General features: G+C 41.1%; 1 protein-coding gene across 2 annotated transcripts in view; it reads right to left on the bottom strand.

Annotated features, from left to right (window-relative positions):
- Positions 1-23,889, bottom strand: part of LOC124615372 (voltage-dependent calcium channel subunit alpha-2/delta-3-like) — a 332,033-nt gene that overhangs the window by 82,392 nt on the left and 225,752 nt on the right. For both annotated transcript variants that reach the window (XM_047143196.1, XM_047143197.1), the window contains exon 15: positions 10,004-10,078. In XM_047143196.1, the coding sequence (XP_046999152.1) occupies positions 10,004-10,078 (75 nt within the window). The remainder of the gene's footprint in view (positions 1-10,003; positions 10,079-23,889) is intronic.

The raw sequence follows: 23,889 nt of genomic DNA, 5'->3' as shown, positions 1-23,889 counted from the left end.
TAGTAACCTTAATTTGATGTCCACCAATGTCGAAGTTACTTCCCTCCTCTCCACAACATAGATATTCCATCTTTCCAAAATTGATTTTCAAACCCTACTTTTTATATTCTTCCAGCAAGTTCCTAAGCATCTGAGATATAACCTCTTTATCGCTTGATGCAGTGACCTGATCATCAGCATAGAAAAAGGTGTACATGCACTGGTTCCCTACTTCAGTCCCATGCCTGTGCAGCAGATGCAGTGCCTTCTGTGCATAAAATTTAAAGACAGACAGCATCCGTGTTTCAGTCCTTCAGTTATTCTGAAGGCCTCTAGGAATTTCTTTCTCCACTCTAATGACACATTCTGCCAACTTTTAGAGCTTTACGATACTTCTTACATACATTTTTGGCAGTACTGTTGACCACAGCACCTCAAACAAAATCCTTAGCAGCATTATGTCATACACTTCCTCAAAATCTATGAAGACCAAATAACATTCCATTCCAACCTCTTCACATATGGGCTACCATCTTCACAGGAGATGATAACGTACATCAACTGGTCAAAAATACATCTCTGCCAAACACGACAACATCAAGTATAAAATGCATGTACTTAATGTTGCTTTATTTGACAGAGATGTAGTTTTGAGGACCTGGCGTACATTATTATCTCCTGTTCAGATGGTAGCTAGTACTGAAACCAGCAGAGAATAAATTAAACTGCACAGCTATTGGCACAAAAAATGATTTTTTTCCAACTATTTATTGGCTGTAGATAACCACTTAAAGAAAGCTCTTCTCCATGATCTGTCTTAGGGTAAAAGTGTTATTTAAGTATGTCCTGCCTTTTCAAAAGTCACTTCATTCTTACACTTCAGTTACAGTCTTCTCCAACTTGATTTTAAAATCCTTCCATATGGCCTTCTAATTGAATTTATGACACTTATGTCATGATAAATATTGCTGTGCACTTTCTTGCTTCATTTTTATAACATACGGGGCTTAGATAAACTAGATTCCACTCTTGTGGAATATTGTCCCCATACCACATGCATTTATTAAATAATTTGCTCAGATATTCATACCTTACTAACTCTATCGGTACATTTCCAGGCCCTGATGATTTCCACATTTTCATTTGTGTAGAGAGATAAGAAAGGTAATTATGAGTTGAACCAAGAATTAGTAGTTGAGGGGAAAAGGAGATAGAGAAAACCCGAAAGGAAAGAGAGAGAAATAAAGAAAGAAAGAAAGAAAGAAAAATGAGTCAGTAATTAAATTCTTTCCATGAACGGAAAAAGAGTGAAGGAAGAGGAGCTTGTTTAAGTCCACAAGGATGGAAAGATGCATGAACATGTTGGAGAACTAGTTCCTAATTCTGGAGTTCAGAAAAACTGGAACCAGTTATGAGATTACAAATGGCATGTTTGATGTAGCAAGCACTCAGGTCCCTGAGGTCTGAGTGACCTGACCCTCCTTTCCAACCTTCCACAACTTACCTTTCTTTACTCTCTGAGAAAAGAACTAACAGTTCCTAAAGCTACAATATTATGAAAAGGATAGTTGTTACCATATAGCAGAGATGCTCAGTCACAGGTAGGCATAACAAAAAGACTGCCACAAAATAAGCTTCAGTTGCCAGACACTCTGGTCATGTGTGTGTGACTTGTATTTGTGTGTGTGTGTGTGTGTGTGTGTGTGTGTGTGTGTGTGTGTGTGTGTGTGTTCTTTACTTTTTACAAAGGCCCTGTTGGCCAAAAGCTTATTTTGTGACAGTCTTTTTGTTGTGCATATCTGCAACTCAGCATCTCTGCTAAATCGTGAGGAGCAACTATCCTTTTCATAATATTGTTACAGTCCATCCTGGAAGTTCCTAAAGCTAGGTAGTTGTGTCCACATTTTAATGTTTCATATATTCAGTACTTGGAATTTCATGTCCTGAAAGTAAGTACCAGCCAACAATTCTGCCTCTTTCTAATTTTACAGTTTTCTCAAGTGAATTTCCTTATGATACAATAAATAGAAAATGATTACAATAAAAATGCAGTTTACAATGGCCACATTGCAAACACTTAATAAATTGTAAAAATGGAAATGATGAATTCTTTACCTATTTTCAGGCTCTCAAAAAGCATGCCCTTCCACAACCATGGTAAGGCTACTGTGAAGCACCCAGTTATATGACAACTTGGGAGAAGCAGTACAGGACTGCTGAGGATTGGAGGAAGGAAGAGGCGAAAAGTGGTTGCCAGAACAAAGAAGGTGACAAAAAACAAGGGATTAGTTTACAAGAATTGGTCAGTCCTCCTCCTCCTCCTCCTCCTCCTCCTCCTCCTCCTCCCCCTATTTTTATTAGATGTCCTTTTGAAGATTTTACATCAAAGTCTTATCTAGTTGCTCCATTTCTGTGAAACCTACTTCTCTTTTCTAAGACTCTTTCCCTGCTCTTAATTGTGCTTTTTTCCTCCACTCACTTTTTCTCCATGCCTCAGTCTCTTCATTTCTTCCTTCCTGTTCATTCCATTACGTTATTTATGTCTGTCATCTTTTCTTACTGGGCATTTTATTGGACTTATTTTGTTCTTCACTAAGATATTAAACCTCACTATTATATCCTTTTGAAGCACTCCTTAGGCTTTTCTCTTCATTTTTGACTATGTGTATTCTGTTCCACTCACTTTATTCTTTACCCACAAAATGAAGCTTCATAATACACTCACTCTTTCATAATAACTAACCACAGAAAACATACATGATAGCTGCTAATGGGAAGAGCAAATTTGAAGTGATATATCCCTGAAATCTCTTCTGATTGCCAAGTCACCACTTTAGGCTATCTGTTAAGTTTTTCGACAACTATGCATTGCCATCTTGGATGTTGTATTTTATATTGTTATTACTGCAGCAATACATGTCCCTAAGCATTATGTAATTGATAGTGCTGAAAATAAATTGAGCAAAATAAGAGGATACTAAAATTATTTATTATTTACTAATAAATAAACAATGTAGGTTCATGAACACATGTTTTCAGAGCAGAAGACTTAGTATATATATTAACTGTGTGTCACGTCAATGGGTAGTCAAGTTCCTGAGGTAAAACTGTTTTCATAGCAAGATAAATAAAAGAAAACTGTTATCATGAGTCTCCAACGTTCCTCACTTACACAAGAATGTGATACAGTACCAAGTTTTTATAATAAATTATTGAAGTCGTTTCCTGAAACTAAAGTTCTGGGAATATGGCTAAAAGCAATATAAAATCAGCCAGTCATCTGAAAGGTCTTGAAATGAAACCTTCAAAAATATTGGAATGCTCTGGTGTGTGCTATGCCAGGGTGCAAGTGGGTAACAGTGATTCAAACATTCATTAATTTTGTATGGACTAGTCTTATGGGGACACACAGGCCACATCAAAATGAGTATTTTAGGATAGAAGAAAAAACTATCAGGGTTATAAAGAAATGTGAATCATGTAAAGCATACCATTCAGTTGAAAATAATGATCCTGTCTAGCCTTTACATTTATGATCCTATCTTGTTTGCAAATGAGTACGTTTCAAACAAAACTGGTGAACTACGACAAATTAAGCCATGACCACAGCCACAACATGATAAGCATATGTAAATATCCACTTGCGTCAATCTGGAAAAGCACTGTATCAGAAAAGTGTTTCATACATAACAGGCACATTATTTAATAGGTAGCCCAGTCATTTAAAACAGCAGTAAAATGAAAATTCCTTTCAAAATAAACTAAAATCATTCCCTCATGGAACACTGATTCTCTTTTTCCTCATGGAACACTGATCCCTTTACTCAGTAAAAGAATTCTTGAATAATAAATTGTAAATTGCAATTAAATTATTGGAATTTGTGTTCTTTAAACTGTGTCAATAATTATTTGTAATTTATGATAGTAATTTGTGTAACTTAAGTTATACACAATGTGTTTTCCCCCAACTCAGTAATTTCCACAGCATTTCTATTTAGTTAATTCAGTGAAGTTTGTAAATTACAGACACGTTTCTTCCAAAAAATAAGTATCTTAAAGTAGTCATTTTTCATTAAATAAAACAGAAGAAGATATACAAGGCTGGTTTGTAAAGTTCTCGGAATCACCATGAAAGGTCAGCGTTAGCGCAACAAGTTGTTTACGTGATATTCATTGGACTGTTGCCTGTAAACACATACCATGCCAGTGCTCTTGGAAGAGAGCCGTGGTGGTGATGTGGCTCTGTTGTTCCTGCATAGTGATTTACGAAGATGGAAAAAATCTAGATTCGAGCAGCGATTAAGTGCTTTGTAAAGAAAGGTATGAAAGCAAAGGACATTCATGCCAATTTCCAGAATACACTGGGGGACTCTGCTCCCTCATATTCAGCTGTTGCAAAGTGGACAAATGAATTTAAATCTGGTCAAGAGAGCTTAAATGATGATCTGCACAGTGGTCAGCCAAGATGTGTCACTACTCCAGAAATCACTGCAAAAGAGCACAATATGATGATGGAGGATCGCCAATTGAAAGTGTGTGAAACTGCTCGCACTTGTAGGATGTCATCTGAAAGGGTATATCACAATTTAACTGAAGAATTCTAAATGAAAAAATTATCTGCAAGATGGGTGCTATGTTTGGCTCATTTCAGGACAAACGAACAGGATTTTTTGCACCGGTTTGTAGCCACAGATGAAACTTTGGTGCACTACTATACCCCAGACACAAAACAACAGTCAAAGCAGTGGAAACATGACAATTCTCCACCACCAAAGAAAGCAAAGACAATGCCTTCTTCAGGAAAGGTCATGGCATCAGTGTTCTGGGATGCGAAGGGGATTCTGTTTGTAGATTGTCTCCCCAGTGGGAGAATACTATGCTAATGTGCTGGACAAACTGCAACAAATGATACACTAAAAAAGGGCAGGTTTAGCAAGGAAGAAAGTCATCTTTCATCAAGACAATGCACGCATGCACACATGTGCCATTACCATGGCAAAATTACAGAAACTAAGGTATGAATTGTTGCCACACCTGCCTTATTTACCTGATATGGTCCAATGAGACTTCCATCTCTTCCCAAAACTGAAAATTTTTCTTGGTGGATGAAGATTCACTACAAACAAAGAATTAATAGCTGGAGTTACCAAATATTTTGCAGTCCTGGAGGAAACGCATTGTCGAGATGGGGTCAAGGCACTGGAAAATCATTGGAACAAGTGCATTAATCTACAAGGAGACTACATTGAAAAATAAAAAAAAGTTTCAGTGATGTAAGTACTTTTTTCAGTTCCAATCTGAGAACTTCTCAAACCACCCTCGTATAATGATAATTTTTATTGTATGCTTACCATTCAATAATTTATTTAGGCTAAATGAAGTTTATCACAATGGTAAAGTGTGAAACTGCTGCAGAGCAGTAAGAAATTATTGTTACTTTGATGTCTACCAATGCTCCTTCATGTAGGCTGCAGTGAAGCACCTTGCCTGATTGGAGACATGCCTGGCCTTTGCCACTGTAGTAATTACGGTTATTGCTCCAAGATTATCGAGAATGAGCAGGTGATCTTAAAACTATGACTAGAATGTGGTCAATCCTGCCAAATCTGGCAAGAGGTTCAGTATACAATGCAAGTCTGCTAGCTGTAGTCTAGAGATCCTCAACAGCTTTACCACTCTGAAGACACTGGACAAAAGTTTGCAACTAACCCATGAGCTTCGTGAACACACTAATAACACAGCAAAAAAAAATGCAAGTGAGGCATAGTAGTAGTCAGAGGTCTAAAAGGACCAACAAGGTCCTTCTATTGATGATGAGGTCCCGTACCCCGAGGAGTGTAGAGGACGATGCAGGAGACCCACACCGCCGACTAGGCAAGGTCCTAGCATAGGTGGTTTGCCATAGACTTCCTCCAACCATAATGGGGATGAATGCTGATGATGAAGGTGACATGACAACACCCAGTCATCTCGAGGCAGGGAAAATCCCTGACCCCACCGGGAATCAGACCCCATTTGCGGGAAGCAAGAATGCTATTGCAAGACCATGTGCTGCAAACTGTCCTCCTATTAGGGAATAGTAATGTGATGGGAATGTCATAACCTGGTGAGATATATCCTGGGTCATGAATACCAAGTAATGAGTATTTTTAATCTAAATGTGAAGTCACTTGTGATTTAGAATCCCCGGGGGCAGATACTATTGTTGGGCACGTGTGTGTGTGTGTGTGTGTGTGTGTGTGTGTGTGTGTGTGTGTGTGTGTACTTCTTGAGCAATACAAGAAAAACAGTATGAAGCAATGTGTGTGATGTACAAAAGCAAAGCTTCAGGAGTACTTCAACAGAGTGAGGTGCTCACACATGGGTGACACTATACGTCACCTGTCAGATGGCTGCACTGCATATGGCATGGTCTTATACCGGAATGTTTCTACCTAGTAAGAACTTACTAGAAGAACTAATTTCCCAAAGTATTCAGTGTAACTAAAACATTTTCTGTCCAATCACATGATTTCTGAAACTTCCTTGCAGATTTGGTCCAGCACACAGTTTTAATCTGCCAGGAAGTGTCATATCAGCACACACTCCACTGCAGAGTGAAAATCTCATTCTGCACGTTATTTCTGTTATTGTCACTACTCCTTTTTAGGGTACATGTTTCTGAAAGACATAGCTGTCCAATAACTATGGACACAGTTGCACCAATCAGTGGAGAACAAAAAACACCAAAGCCTGGACAGCAGTCAAGTGAGTGTATAGCAATAACTGTGTGCTATTTGATATTCCAAAGTAGGGCAATCCTGACCACAAATAAATGCACATTATGTGGCAGTTAAGACACACATACCTAGTTAGTTAATTAGTTAGTTTGTCTCATGTTTCATGGAACAGCCATGATAAATCTTAATCATGTGGAACGAGTCATTTGTCTTTCAAATTGCACATTAATTGGTAAACATGGCTACATGCTGAACACTTATAATTTTATTTTAATACACATATAGGAGTTAGTAATTCCTACCCACTACCTTTTACAGATGATGATGACAGAAATGCAGTAGCACTGCCGAGGTGAGAGGATGTGCAGCAGCAGCAGCAGCACATGTCTGATAAACAGTAAATTAATTTAGTCTTTGTTTTTTCCACATGCTTCTGCAAAGAAGTGAACGGTACGTGTGTATTTTACTGTGGGGACTAGTGGTTAGAAAATTAATTGTAGTTTTTGTTTTTACATTAAGTCTTGTGAATATCCTTGTGTAGAGCGGCTTCCTAGTGTAAATTTTCCCATCACCAGAAACTTCCTCACACCACAAAATTTTAATTTTGTGCTAGTAGACAGCCTACAGTTTAGATCAGTGCAGTCTAGTTTGAATATTTATCTTGTATAGTAACTTTTCGGTAAACAGGATTTCTAATAACAGGTATATCTAAATACATTAACCTCAGTAGAGAAATTTATTTCTGTTTAATAGCTTGCGCTCTCAGAATACAGTGAGAAATCTGCACAGCAGCTTTCAGTGTTACTTTATTCTCCTTTGGTATATTTTGTACACATTTCAAACTCAGTAGCAACATTTGAGACCTTATATCTATTTTATATACAGTATGATATCGCTAAGGACTGATTGTTGTGAATAGACACAAGGAGGGTTGGCTGCTGTCCAAAAACAGCTGGAAGCTGTGTTGGCTTCTGTCAACAAGCTTCTAGCTAATGCTCAAAGTTGTGATCATCATGATAACATAAGACAAATCAGGGCTTGCACAGAAATATTTAATTACTCATTTTTCCCGTGCACCATTCAAGACTGGAACAGTAGAGACACACCTTGAAGGTGGTTCATTGAACCCTCTGCCAGGCACTTTATTGTGAATAGCAGAGTAATCACATAGATGTAGATGTAAATGTAGATGTAGACATTGGGGTGCCTGCCAAATTTGCCAATGTTACAGGACCCAAACTTAGAAAATGGTTTGGGCTTGCTATCCTTATGGCATTGTAAAAAAAAGCAAGGATTGATGATTATTGGTGAACAAATCCATTGATAGACATACCAATGTTTCGCAAAATAATGTCCCACAACCGATTCAGACAAATATTATCATTTTTACGTTTTTCTGACAACAACAATAAACTGGATAATGCTGATCGGCTTTTCAAAGTGCAATTCGTAATTGATTATTTTTCTAAAAAGTGTAAATAAACAAATATTTGAAACAAACGAATTTTGTATTTATTTATGTATGTACTGAGAACTTATGAGATAAATGATGAGTTTAGTAAAACTAGACAGTTTGTAATCTCCCGATAATGGCAAGAATGGCACGCGACAAGCCAAGTAATCCAAATTAGTGCTGCTGGCGCCAAGCAAATCGATTTGTATGAAACTTGTGGACGGCGAAGTGTTAAGCAATGAAAACTTTCTTTCTTAAACATGATTTATCCCAGAATGTTGTTCCATTTGATATTACCCAGAACTTGTTCCACATGATATTACTGTATGAAAATATGGAAAATATGCCAGCCTATTGATCTGTCTCTCTTCCGGATTTGCAATGATTTTAAGGGCAAATGTGCTTCTTCCAGTTTAACTTCTCATCAATACGGACACCCAATAATTTTGAAGTTTCCACACTATTTATTATTTCCTTGCCATAAGTTACAATTGGTGTAGCAGCCTTAGATGCACAGAACTGAATATGTTGTGTCTTTCAAATTTAAAGTGAGACCATTTGCAGAAAATTAGTTAACGACACATTTAAGAACATTATTTACCAATTCTTCTGCTGCTGTATGTAAGCTTGAATTGGCTACATATATGACGAACAATGACAGACCTAAGATTGAGCCTTGGGAACGCCATAGCAAACCATGGTTGCCTATGTGAAAATACCTGTCATTTTTTTTTAATTTCATGTGATGTGCAGTAATTCACTGTCATGATCACCTAGTTGTGAATGTCAAATGACACACATTAGATAACTTGAAAACATCTCTGTAACTGAAACTGACCCATATTCCAACATAAATAAGTCCTATTATCAGCAGTTGTACAGTCTTGGCAAAATAATATTATCATTAAAAAAATGGCAAAATAATATTATCATTAAAAAAACCTTCCTCCTGAGATGAGTGGTAATACTAATTACAATCTATATCTTTGCAATACATGCTTCTACAATATGGATTGAAAATGATCCAAAAACCTTACCCAGGCTTGCTATTACAGATGGTAGCTTTAAGTCAAACTTCGTTCAAGTTACACTTAGTTCATATAAGCAATTTAGGAACCAAGTATGTAGTACAGATAAAGTCAGAAATGAGTGGCAAAGGAAAGCACTTAAGTGCAAAAATATGTCATGAAAGAGGAAAAGAAATTTAGCAAAGGACTTTATGAACCAGTTTGTAAATGAAGCAGCAGCTAAATGACTTATTACAGCTGTAAAAAGAATGAGCCAGCAGAAGACACATCACACATCAGAACATATCCTACAGTGCAATGTTAGTGTAGGGTAAAAGGTAGAAGGTCATAATTAAGAACTGTAGTTATATCAATAGAAAGACTTTCATATATAGTGACCAAAGCTTTCCACAGTTATACTCATTGCATTAATATTTTCAGCATAGACACAAAAATCATCCATGGACACACAAGAATGAATTCAATTTTTAAGGCTTTTTCTTTGTCTGATGCAAAGTGGCCATATACATTTGAAAATAGCAAGCCTTGCTATAATGAGAGTTTTATTTTGATAAATCATTTACAACAGCAATTGATAATATTTACTGCACTGAACATTCCAATCATTATTTTATTTATTCCATGTTAATAGTCCCCAGGAATTATTAGACTCGGTTTGATGTTTTGGCTTCTATTTTTACTGTTAGTCTACTCCTGCAACTTTTATTATAGAAAGTACTTTCATGTTTCAACAATAAAGAAATTACTATTACTTCAGCAAACATATTCTAAGATTAATCATTGAATGCCAATGTATACATGTTAAGCAACTAATACTCACGAACCATGTCATCATAGTGATATTTCATGGAAATGTTTAATATTTCTCCATCCTCATGGTTTACCATCCTCTCCCTCAGCTGCAACAATAATACACAACATAATATTGTACTTATTTGCACATTATTGCCAACAGTTTCGACCAACACTCAAACAGTAACACTATTTCAACATAAGATACACCAACAGTAGCAACAATTAGACCAAAAACACAGTAACAATAGCAAAACCAATAACAGTAACAGCAGAAACAGCTGCATCAGCTTCAAAAGAATAAAAATTCCCATATCAATGTATTTTTATTCCATATTTCCTTGAGCTGCAGACAAACATAATATACACAAGAGTGGAAAAGGATCATATGCCTGTGGAAGACACAGATGCAAAACCTGCCTAGTCCACCCACCAAGCACCTCTGATTCCAGTCCTGTCACAGGTTTATCCTACCCCATCAGGGGCTGGCTCACCTGTGAAAGCAGGCAAGTCATTTACCAGCTCTGCAGCAATCATTGCCCAGCTTTTTATATTGATATGACTACCAGCCAGCTGTCCACAAGGAGGAATGGCCAAGAGCGAAGTAGACCACCCTGTGGCACAGCATGTAGCTGAACACAACACACTTCATTTCAATGGCTGCTTCACTACCCAAGTCATCTGGATCCTTCCCTCCAACAACTACTTTTCTGAACTGTGCAGATGGGAGTTATCCTTACAACACATTCTCCACTCCCAATTTATCCCAGCCTCAAGCTACAATAACATGGTGTCCCCACACCCTCCACTGAACAGTATCCACTCCCTCCATGCTATCACCTCCTCCCCATTCCCGTCTCCCATCCTGTTAATTTGTTGTCCTCTGTCAACACACCCACCCACCTTCCCCATCTTCTCTCCTTTTTCACTCCTTTTTTCTCCACCTCCCTATCCCACAACCTCCCGACACTATGCCTGTTGGCATTCTAGTCCGTGCACTTTCCATCAGACAGCGTTCGTCTCTCTCCCCCCACCCATACACTACTATCACTTCCCCTTCCCCGCCCCATGCTAATTGCTGCTCACATTCCATCTGATAGTCACATTCCGGCCCAAGATCCTGGAGTTGGCAGTCGCATCTGTATGAATGTGGGTGGGGGTGGTGGGTTGCTTGTGTGTATGAATGGTGTGCGTCTCCCTTCTGCTGATGAAGGTTGTGGCCAAAAACTTTCTGTAAGTGTCTTAATTGCACCTGTCTGCAACTTAATGTGTCTTCTTTGCAGTAAATAGCAATGTGCCTACATTGTTGGCATTCCTATCCGGAGCTTCCATTGTTTGAAATTGATTATCTTTAGAAGACAATCAGTTTGGCTTAAGGAAGGGCAAAGGCACTAGAGAGGCAGTTCTGGAATAGCACTCTACTACAGAAGAAAGACTAAAGAAAAATCAACATATGTTGACCCAGAAAAAGCTTTCAACAATACAAAATATTGCAAAATGTTCTAAATTCTGGGAGAAACAGGATTAAACTAATTAAACTACAGGAAAATCTGTATAATATATAATATGTACAAGAATCAAGTCGGAACAATAAGAATGAAACACCAAGGATGAAGGGCTCGGATTAAAAAGAGTACAAGACAAGGACACTGTCTACTGTTCAATCTATACACCGAAGAACCAATGCCAGAAATAAAACAAAGATTCAAGAGTGGCATTAAAATACAGGGTGAAAAAATATAAACAATCAGAACCACTGATAACACTGCTACTTTCAGTGAAAAAGAAGGTGACTTACAAGGCCTTTTGAACTGAATGAACAGTCTAATGACTACAAATTATGGATTGAGAATAAATTCAAGAAAAGTGAAGGTAATGATGATTAGCTGACATGAGAATAATGAGAAACTTAACACTGGAACTGGTGACCATGAAGCAGACAAAGTTAAGGAATTCTACTAACTTGGAGGCAAAATAAAATGTCACGGTCACAGCAAGGAGGACATAAAAAGGCACAGGAAAGAGGGTATTCTGGTGTCAGCACTCTAACCAGCAAGCAGAGTTGGCAGCTGATGGCTAGAGTGCTGACACCAGAACTTTTAGATAGTCTGCATAACCAGTTATGTTGGCCACTGATGCAAAATATATAGGGATCGTTTCAACCCTTCCGCATCAACTACAGTCTGAAGATGGCGCATTGAAGAGCCAAAACTGGTTGCAACAAAATAAATAAAATCAAGAGGACAGCTGTAGGCATTTTGTTTTTCTGATGATAGTAAATGGTCATCATCCCAAAGACGTCCTGTCAAAAGAATAGACATACAAAAACTTGTATAAGAAAGTAGTTATATTTGCTTCACATTTAGAGAACCTGATATCCATAAATGGGCAAAATCTAAATAACAACCAATGTACCAGAGTAATATTGTATTGATAATACTGTAAGCAGTTATATTACAGCATAAAAGAAAATTAATTCTCATTTTGCAGTAGCAGGTCACGAAGCACTTTTCATAGAGGGCCTAACTCAAATACACTATATGGCTAAAAAAACTGGACACTGCTTTTATGTCATGAATGTCTTACATAATATTACTGATTTGGTTGTAAAAAACTGTTCATTATCCATATTTTGCTTCAATCACTAGGTATAGCATAATTTGCCGTGGATCTGAGAAAACTAATCTACTAAAAACTTTTAGACTCCAGGAAAAAGTCATCCAAGCCATGGTGAGAGCTAAAAAGAACCAACACTCAAAATCTTTATTTGAAAGCTAAACCTAATGCCAATTCCAATCATGTATACTCACGAGATTAATTTTCACAAAGAGAAATTGCAGATTTTTGATGACATTTTTCCGACAGTATGAGATCAGACATACAGCAAGTAAAATTACCATGCTGCAGACTAAAACTGTACAAAAAATACCACATTACATAGGCATGAAATTTATGAATAAAATCTAGAAGGAAAAGTGTGATCCAAATCTAAAAAATACTGAAGGATATCTAGAAAAACACTTGACAAGTACATACTACTATCGTACAGAAGAGTTTTTGAATGATGATCATGTAAAATAACACACATCTGAAATAGTACCACTACATGTATTATAAATTTATATCAATTTTATTAATCTGTATACAGTACTAGAATTGAAAGGTCACCTATGTCACAAACTTTGATGGTGTCAGACACATTGTGAGGTAATAAAGATTTGATTTGACTAGATAGAGTTTGAGATACTGCTCACAATGGGTTAAAGAACTGAGTGGTGTTGAAATCAAGAACTCTTATGAAAGCTATAGCCTGCAGATCAAGAGTACACAGTATAGCCTATGAAGTTCGGCAGAGCTCTTTCCTGGGTCCATAAATGACCTTCAGCATACAGACAGCTCACTCCTGTATCTACACGATACAAATATACTGAGAACTAACACATTCTAAGAGGACACATTCCAAGAAATGGTTCAGACGAATAATTCTCATCTACAATCTTGTTATGAGGAAAACCATTTACTGATGAATATAATTAAAAAAACATAAGAATGAGCTTACACACAAGACGAAATGTTGCTCCATACAATCCAGGCATGCACATTGATGGAATCAGTATTAAAAGTGTCGTGCAAGAGATGGAATTTATTGTAATGCACATTATTCATCCACTATGTTCAAAATTGCATATAACTATTAAAAAAATAGCAAGTCTGTTCTTTACTGCAATCAGTATGAAATATTTATTGGCACGCACGCGCGCGCGTGCGCGCACACACACACACACACACACACACACACACACACACACACACACACACACACACATGCACACAAACCATATACATAACCATACATGCACAGCTACATTTCCTCACCAACTAGATTGTACCACAGACAATGGCGAAGAAAAGAAGAAGATGAGAGGAAAGAAATGATTCAATATGTTAAGGGAGACAAAATGGTAACTGAGATTCTAGACTGAAATCTGACACTAAAAGAAGGGAGAGAAGGAAAAACAGTAAGAGAATGTGGACTGGGGCAAAGTGATGAAAAGAGAATCACCCTGGCACAATTTTGCGCAGAGCACAATTTAATCTTGCAGGCATTTGGTGTGAGAGCTGTGAAAGAAGGTTGTATATGTAAAAGAGACCTGGAGACACCAGAAGGTTTCAGATGGGCCAGAGACAATTGGAAACAGGTCTGTCAGGTGCTAGCCTCTGTTTGTGACACACCAGCAGAATAGTGAGTTACATTTTTAGCTTGTTCTGTGAGCTTTTATAGTTTAATTCTTAAATTAGCAGTTATAGGATGGGTAGGGTACATGCATGCTGTGTGCAGACACATGAGGAGCTGGTCACAGATCATCAACACCAGAAGACACTGCTGACCACATTCAGGGCCTCCAAGCTGCTGCCTCAGGGTGTATCGGTGGCAGATAATCTGACGCATTGCATGGAATACCTCTGGTGTCACTTGTTTCACCCATTTGCTCTGCCACCAAGGCACCTTACAGGGACAGGTCCGCACTCACTGCAGAGTGAGTTGCAGGTTGTAATGCTGGGGCTGGCCATCTGGATTCGCCCACTCACCCTGTGGGTGGAGTAGTGCCCACTTCTTTAGGACGGTCTGAGCAGGCACATGGGGAGAAGCTGTTTACTGGCTTCAGGAGCTCCAATGTTAGGCATGTTAGGGAGATAGCATCCTGAACAGGAAAGAAGTCCACTGCGAACTTAGTATATCTGCCGGGGTGCCACATTCCAGATGTGGAGGCGGCTTCACTTGTGGCTATGAAGGATGGAGAGTGCAGGGTGGAGGGTGCCGTAATCCTAATGTTGTGGCTCATCACAGCTTGAGTTCTGAGGCCATCCTCAGTTTGTAAGGTCAACTGGTGGAAACAGTGAAGACCATAGGCCTCACTCGCAGGGTGCAAGCAGATTTCACAATTTGCAGAATCGTACCCAGAGTGACCAGGATCCTTTAGTCTGGAGCCAAGTGGAGCGTTTCAACCAGAGGCTCTGTCAATTTTGTGACCATCTTGGCTGCAGATTTCTGGACTTGCATTATGTGGTGGAGAATTGTAGGACCTTTCTTAATAGATCAGGGGTGCACTGCACACAGAAATCAGCTGTTCTAACAGCAAAGTACTTATGGAGTGCACATTGTTCCTTTTTAGGATAGTTGATAGTATGAGGTCCTCTGATGAACACTCACCAATTGATATGCAAAGAGTGAGATCATGTACAAAATAAAGACACTTTGACTGTCAACATTTTAAAAGCAAGTAGCTGAAGCATTTGCAATAAGGTTCTTGAATTTACTGCTGACTAGGAAAGTTGTCATATTCAAATTATTCTCAGAACCAACCACTGGATGAAACCTGAAGTAGCAAGACCTGAAATATTTAATGAGGCATAAAATGTCTATTGAAAAGACAGATTAGATACCATACTAGAGGGAGCATTCACTGCAATTGACAATAGTATTGTGCCTAATGAAGTTGAAACTGAGTAGGACAGTGAAGTAGGCTAGACCTGAACAACCAGCCTAGGTGAACTCAAGGGACTCACTGGATGTTATTACCAGCTATCTGATTCTGCCATAAAAGTGTAGAGTCTTCAAAGAAAGTCAAAACCTCAATCATGCAGTCGTAGTTGGTGATGATTTTACTCTACCGAGATAGACTGGAGTGTCTATGGATTCTTTGCAGATGGCACAGACAGGCAGTGTTGTAAAGTAGTTCTGAACACATTTTCCAAAAACCGTCTTCAGCAGCTAGTTTGACAGTCCACACACAATGGAAATATTTTGAACCTTGAAGCTATGAACAGGTTGACCTTATCAACAGTGTCAGTATAGAGACAGGGATCAATGATGAATATGTCATCATAGTGACTATTTTCTCAAGATAATAAAACCACTGAGAGGGCTAGGAGAGTATATGAGTTGCAACCCAAAATATCTGAGACTTTCATTGTAAAATTCAGAAAATTATACTTACATTCTAATATCCTTCATCACCTTCAAAGTAGTCACCTCGGGCATGCATACAACAATCCTAGCATTGTTCCTATTTTTGGAAGCACTCTTGGAAGTCTGCACGGTGAAGTGTGTTCTGGGCCCATTGCGATTTCACTTGGATGCCTTCAATCAAGTCAAAACATTGATTTTTCAACATGATTTTCATCTTTGGGAACAGGCAGAAGGCACACAGGGCTAGGTCTAGCAAATAGGGAGGTTGAGGGACTATTGCATTCACAATGAGCGAAGTGTGTGCAGGTCCATTGTCATGGTACATCAACCAGTCTTTCTATTTCCACAACTCTGGCCATTTGTGCTGAACATTTGCCTTCAGTTGCCTCAAAAAACTCACAGTAAAACTGCCTACTGACAGTCTGACCAGGTGGAACTAACTCCTTTTGTACAATTTACCAAATGTCGAAAAAAAAGGTTCAGCATTTACTTCATGTTGCTGCAAACTTGAAGGTTTTTTTTCCATTGGAGGAGATGGTGTTTTCCATTGTAATGAATGCTGATTCTTTTCAGGGTCACATCTCTCGAACTCTTTGTTGCAGCTCAGTGCACATCTGATTCCAGAGGTTTCGTTGATAAGTGCTGAGAAGGTGAGCAGCAAACTTTGTTGCAATATGTCTCATGTTCAGTCCATCAGATAGAATTCATTGACATGCACTGTACAACAGCCCACATCTGTTACAAACACCATGAATTGTCTGCCTTTGGTTTTTGTGAATCACGTCAAGCACTTCCATGATCATTTCCAGAGTTGTGCACATTGATCATCGATCAGAATGTTTGTCATTTTTCACAGATTCTTGACCTTCCTTGAACCACTTGAGTCACTCAAAATGTTCTTGTCTGAATCAGAACACTCTCACCAAATGCCTCTTCCACCACACAGTGGGTTTCAGCTGAAATTTCCTTCAACTTGAAACAGAATATGAGCAAATCCACTGCTCCTCATGTTATCCTTGTCACAATTCACAGAAACACTAAAACAAATCCTGACACACACCACTAGAACTCAAAATTGCATGTATCAAAGATGACACAACTTTGTGCCACAGTAGCTAAGATGTGCAGCTCGATACATCTACCAGCAGAATGTTGTACTGTGACTGGTTTGACTGGTACAATGAAATTCTCGGATATTTTAGGTAGCAACTCATATATGCCAGAGAAAGAAGATAAGCAGGTGTTAAAATACTACTTAGACAATGAGTGGACATCACTTAGTTCCAGCATGATGGATGTAGAGGAATTATGGGCAAAGTTTACACCTATTGAAATAGTACTCTGGAGAAATATGTGCACTGAAAAGACCCTCTGACATTTAATGAAAAAATTTAGAAAATTATTATAAGCAGAGACTATTGCACTCTTAATTTGAAAAAGAATGCAGAAATGTTGACAGATAAATTAGTTGTGTGAAGCACAACAACAACTTCCATCATAATACCTTAGCAAAAGGTCTTTCTGAGAATCTGAGGAAATTCTGAGCCTACATACAATCACTAAGCAGGTAAAAGGCTTCTACCTAGTCACTTGTCAACCAGCCTGGTGTAGTAACAGAGGAAAGCAAAAGAAAAGCTTAAGTTTTTCATTTTTAAGACATTGTTTACTCAAAAGGATCATGTAGACATACCATTTTTCGACCATCACACATACCCCTGTATGGAGGAAATAGTAAAATGCATCTTTCGAGTAGAGTAGCAACTGAAAGAGTTAAAAACAAATAAGTTGCCGAGTCAGGGTGGAATCCCAGTTCAGTTTTACAGAGGGTACTCTATGACATTGATCCCTTACATAGTTTGTATTTACCTCGAATCTCTCACCCAGCGCTAAGTCACAAGTGTCTGGAAAAATGGACAAGCGACTCCAATATACGAGGGTTGGAACTTTAATAGTGGCAACTATTTATTTACAGCTCGTACAAAATAGATCCGTGTTTCAAAGTTTTACTGACCTTCAAAATAGTCACCAGCATTGTGTATAACCTGTTGCCAGCGATGTGGAAGTCGTAGAATACTCTTAGCAGTGCCAGTTGTGTTAACAGTTCAAGCAGCATGGTCTATTGCCCGACAAATTTGTAGCAGTTCTGAAGCAAAGGCTGTGAAGTGTTACCTTCAGTTTAGAAATCGAGTTGAACTCACGGGGGCTTAAGTCAGGGGAGTGCAGTAGGTGGTATAGCACTTAGCAGCCCCAGTCAAACAAATCAGTAACAGCTTGCACTGTACGTGCTTGAGCATTGTCCTGCAAAATGATGGGTCAGGTCCTGCAAAAAGTGTCATCACTTCTGTCTCTTAGCTGGTCATAGGTTGTGTTCCAAAAATGTGGGCTGTCATCATTTTGAAGGACAAGAGTATTCACAGCATATAGATGTAAAAGGAAGGGCAGCACTTAGTCATGAAGAATGCTGGAATAAAAGTCCTGCTTCATGTCCACAGTAATCTGGATGAGTGGTCCCAGGACAAAGTATAACAAACTCCCCCAAAGCATCACAGCACCATCTACAGTCTGAACCCCACACACTTTGGGTTTAGTGCCACATCAAGTCATTGGAGCACTCAGGGTCTAGGATAACTTGAGCAGAGGTAAAAATGGTTCCACTTAGCTACTGTGTGGTTTCTGTCTCATTTGGCCCATTGAAGACATGCAATCTTACAGTCTTCTGTGAGGTACCTGACTACAAAAGTCCATTACATGCAGTTCACTTTGCAATGTTTGCTTGAAAAATGGTTGAGATGAATCTGCCTTTACTGACAGCACTAATTCATATCAGGTTTGAAACCAATTGTGACTGACAAGGTATGACAGTCATCTTCAGTCCCCTAGCAGTCATGATCTTTTATGACCACAGTTTTTACACTACATTACATGGCTGTGACTGGTACACCATCCCTTACAGACATGTGGGACAGTCCATGTCAATACATCAACAAATTGGGCGACTTAATTTACAGTGTGGTCATGGGCAAGTCCAAGTATAAATGTCATTTCTGCAAGTCATTACATTAGGTTGGTTGATTGGTTTGTGGGGGTTAAAGGGACCAGACTGCTACGGTCATCGGTCCCTTTTTACAACAAAAAACTAAAATCACCCACAGAGAATAAAAAACGAACAACAGAAAAGATGGCAGACGACACAGGACAAGAAAGACTCAGACAGAGATCAGACAAAACAAATTAAAATCACACAGTGTGTGACAGTGGTTGGCCGACCATAGAGAGAAAAAAGGAAAAGCCAACCACCGAGAACACATGAAAAACTCAGTCTAAAATCGTAGGCCAAAGGCCAGAATCAAAACAAAAAGGACATAAAAAACACTCAGATTATATGATAAAAAAAACCTTCCCAAATAAAACGCAAAACTAAGTCCACCATGGCACAGTCATCTGTTAAAACGGCAGGGAGCATGTCAGGCAGTGCGAACGTCTGCCTGAGCACAGTTAAAAGTGGACACTCCAATAAAATGTGGACCACCATGAAAACGGAGCCACAGCGACATAAAGGTGGGTCCTCACATTGCAATAGGTGGCCGTGCGTCATCCATATGTGCCTAATGCGCAGCCGACAGAGGACAACAGACTCCTTGCGAGAGACCTGCAAGGAGGAGCACCACACACCGGTAGCCTCCTTGATGGCCGGAAGTTTGTTTCGTGAAGGAAGGGCGCGACATTCAGTGTCGCAAAGTTCGAAAATTTTGCGGCGTCCAATCCCTCGCAAATCAGTCTCCGGGAGGCCACTGTCCAGAGATGGTTTACTGGTGGCCTCTTTTGCCAGGCGGTCTACATATTCATTGCCGGGTATCCCAACGGCCGCAACGGGCAAGAGAATGCAGGGACTCCTGGATAGCCATCACCAGACGAGAATGAGGGAAACACTGGTCGATAGCTCGTAAACTGCTCAGGGAGTCGCTACAGATAATGAAGGACTCACCTGAGCAGGAGCGGATATACTCTAGGGCATGAAAGATGGCGACCAGCTCAGCAGTAAAAACGCTGCAGCCAACTGGCAACGAATGTTGTTCATAGTGGTCCCCTAGAGTTAGAGCATAACCGACACGACCAGCAACCATTGAGCCGTCAGTGTAAACAATGCCATAGCCCTGATACGTGGCCAGGATGGAATAAAAGTGGCGGCGGACGGCCTCCATAGGGACTGAGTCCTTCGGGCCCTGTACCAAGTCGAGCCGAAGGCAAGGGCGAGGAACACACCATCGGGGTGTATGAGAAAGGGGCCCAGAAAGGAAGTGGAACAGGGAAAACCCCAAGCCCGGAAAGAAGCTCTTTGACGTGGACCGCGATCGTACAACCTGACCGGGGCCGATCTTCTGGCAGGTGGACGACCAATTGCTGGAACAGAAGACGATAATTTGGATGCCCGGGCAAGCTAAAAACATGGGCAGCATAAACGGCCAGCAAACATTGGCGTCGTAACCGCAGTGCAGGGACACCTGCCTCCACAAGTATGCCATCCACAGGGCTGGTCCGGAAGGCACCAGTGGCAAGTCACATCCCGCTGTATACGAGTGGGTCCAGCACACACAATGCAGAAGGGGATGCCGAACCATAAGCCAGGCTCCCATAATCCAGGCGGGACTGGATTAACACCGGTAGAGCCGTAAGTGGGTAGATCGGTCGGCGCCCCAGCTGGTGTGGCTCAGGCATCGCAGAGCATTTAGATGCCGCCAACACATCTGTTTAAGCTGCTGAATATGAGGCAGCCAAGTCAACCAGGCATCCAAAACTACACCCAAAAACCTATGTGTATCCACCACAGCAAGAAGTTCGCCGGCAAGATAAAGCTGCGGGTCCGGGTGAACAGTGTGTTGCCGGCAGAAATGCATAACGCAGGTCTTGGCAGCCGAAAACTGAAACCCATGCGCTACAGCCCAAGCCTGCGCCTTGCAGATAGCGCCCTGAAGCTGACATTCAGTGGCTGCAATGACAATAGAGCTATAGTAAAGGCAGAAGTTGTCAGCATACAAGGACGCTGAGACAGACGTTCCCACCGCTGCAGCGAGCCTGTTAATTGCTATTAAAAACAGGCAGACACTTAAAACAGATCCCTGTGGCATCCCGTTCTCCTGAATTCAGGAGTAGCTATGTGAGGCTGCGACTTGCACGTGGAAGGTTCAGTGCGACAGAAAATTTCGAATGAAAATCGGCAGTGGACCACGAAGACCCCATCCATGAAGCGTAGAAAGGATGTGATGACACCATGTCGTATCGTACGCCTTCCGCATGTCGAAAAAGACAGTGACCAGGTGCTGACGGTGGGCAAAGGCAGTACGGATGGCCGACTCCAGGCTCACCAGATTGTCGGCGGCAGAGCGGCCTTTACGGAACCCACCCTGAGACGGAGCCAGAAGGCCCCGAGACTCCAGTACTCAATTCAAGCGCCGGCTCACCATCCGTTCAAGCAACTCACAAAGAATGTTGGTGAGGTTAATGGGACGGTAGCTGTCCACCTCCAAAGGGTTCTTGCCAGGTTTCAAAATGGGGATAACAATACTTTCCCGCCATTGCGACGGAAACTCACCCCCTTCCCAAATACAGTTGTAAAGGTTGAGGAGGCATCGCCGGAAGTCCACTGAAAGGTGTTTCAGCATGTCACAGTGGATGCGATCTGGCCCAGGAGCGGTATCAGGGCAAGCAGCGAGGGCACTGTGAAATTCCCACTCACTGAAGGAACATTGTAGGATTCAGGATGGTGTGTGCAAAATGAAAGGCTCCGACATTCCATCCGCTCTTTAATGGAGTGGAAGGCCAGTGGATAATTCCAAGAAGCGGAACTTAGAGCAAAATGCTCTGCCAAGGGGTCGGCAATTACGTCGGAGTCAGTACAAATTGCTCCATTCAGTGAGAGCACAGGGACGCTGACAGGGGTCCGATAGCCATAGAGGTGTCGAATGTTGGCCCAGACCTGCGATGGAGTGACATGGAGGCCAATGGTGGACACATACTGCTCCCAGCACTCCTGCTTGTGTTGGCGGATAAGGCGGCGGGCTCGCGCAGGCAGCTGTTTGAAGGCGATGAGGTATTCTATCGAGGGATGTCGCTTGTGATGCTGGAGCGCCTGCCGGCAATATTTAATCGCCTCAGCAATCTCAGGCGACCACCAAGGCACAGTCCGTCACCGAAGGGACTCAGAAGAACGGGGAATGGCAGATTCTGCGGCAGTAACGATGCCGGTGGTGACCGAGAGAACCACCGAATCAATGTCGTCATTAGAGAGAGGCTCAATAGCGGCAGTGGAGGAGAACAAGTCCCAGTCAGACTTATTCATAGCCCACCTGCAACGACGCCCAGTAGACTGACGCTGTGGCAGTGACAGAAAGATCGGAAAGTGGTCACTACCACACAGGTCGTCATGCACTCTCCATTGGACAGATGGTAAGAGGCTAGGGCTGCAGATTGAAAGTTCGATGGTGGAGTACGTGCCATGCGCCACACTTAAGTGTGTGAAGGCACCATCAATTAAAATCGAAAGATCGAGTTGCGCCAATAAATGCTCAATGGTGGCACCTCGACCTGTCGCCACTGACCCACCCCACAGAGGGTTATGGGCGTTGAAGTCGCCCAGTAACAGGAAAGGCGGCGGCAATTGTGCTATCAGTGCAGCCAGGACATGCTGCGGAACATCACCATCCGGTGGAAGGTAAAGACTGCAGATGGTAACAGCCTGTGGCGTCCACACCCAAACAGCAAAGCCTCTAAAGGTGTTTGTAGAGGGACAGACTTGCTGTGAAGAGAGTGAAGGACATATATGCAGACGCCACCAGACACCCTTTCATAAGCTGCCCGGTTCTTATAACAACCCCGATAGCCATGGAGTGCCACCCGGCCTCAGCAATAGCCACCTGGCAGGATGGCCACTGCCGGGAATCCTAATGCCCCAGGGAGATGGGCATCTACTCCTTGGCATACATGGAGAGTAAACGGCACAGGTATCAGTAGAGCGATCCCTGTGTTGTCAGGGGGCTACAACCAACAGGGTACATGGTGGCCCCACCACAACGGACTGGCTACCGTGCTGGATGTTAGGTGACATGTAGTCCATGGTCGCTGACAGTGCAGAAAGTGGCACTGCACAGTGCAAGGTGGAAAGTGCACGCAGGAATGTATCCATTCGCAAGAGATGGAGAGCGGGCAGGATTGCAATGCAATGCAATGACAAATAAGCTGGCAAAAGGTCTGATTGCAAGATGGACACAATGCACCAAGTAAGGCGCCCTTCCCCAATTGGCACGCTCTTCGGAAAAATTTTGAGATATGGAGGTCAAAGCCGACAGGGGACCATCACTTAAGCCAAAACCTTTGAGACTCCTTTTAGTCACCTCTTACAACATGCAGGAATACCGCGGGCCTATTCTAACCCCCAAACCCACAGGGGGGCATTACGTTAGGAAGAACTCTGCTCACAGCTGGTAAAATTATCGTTTATTAAAACACACCTGTTTCCATGGCTTTAAGCCAGAACATTAGTTGAACCTACATGCTAAAAAGCAAAGTACAGTGTGATCACTTTTTACAGATATTAATATCAGTCATGTCTAAAATATATTCAAAGTGTTAAAAGATCATAGGCATATCCATAGAGAGAGGCCAGATTGGCAATCAAGGATTGTCAGTGCTCACATGATTAGTCATGGCACATGCAAGTTACGATGTGGAAAAAATCAGGTGGCAGTGTCTTATCAGTGTGACAATAGGGCAGGGCAAGGCAAAAGTGGCCCACACGAATGACAATGAGAGTCTAGCTGGCTGGCGAAATGGAACCTATCCGTGGTGACAGTGTGACGTCATGTACTTAAGAGTAGGAGGGCTGGGTCACTACTTTACAAGCGAGAATAGTACAGAATTTTACTATCTACTAGCATGTAATCATACAAATAA

The sequence above is a fragment of the Schistocerca americana genome, chromosome 5 (genome assembly GCF_021461395.2).
Source record: "Schistocerca americana isolate TAMUIC-IGC-003095 chromosome 5, iqSchAmer2.1, whole genome shotgun sequence".
Classification (NCBI taxonomy): Eukaryota; Metazoa; Arthropoda; class Insecta; order Orthoptera; family Acrididae; genus Schistocerca; species Schistocerca americana.
Note: the sequence above shows the minus strand (reverse complement) of the source record. Positions and strands in the feature narration are given on the sequence as shown.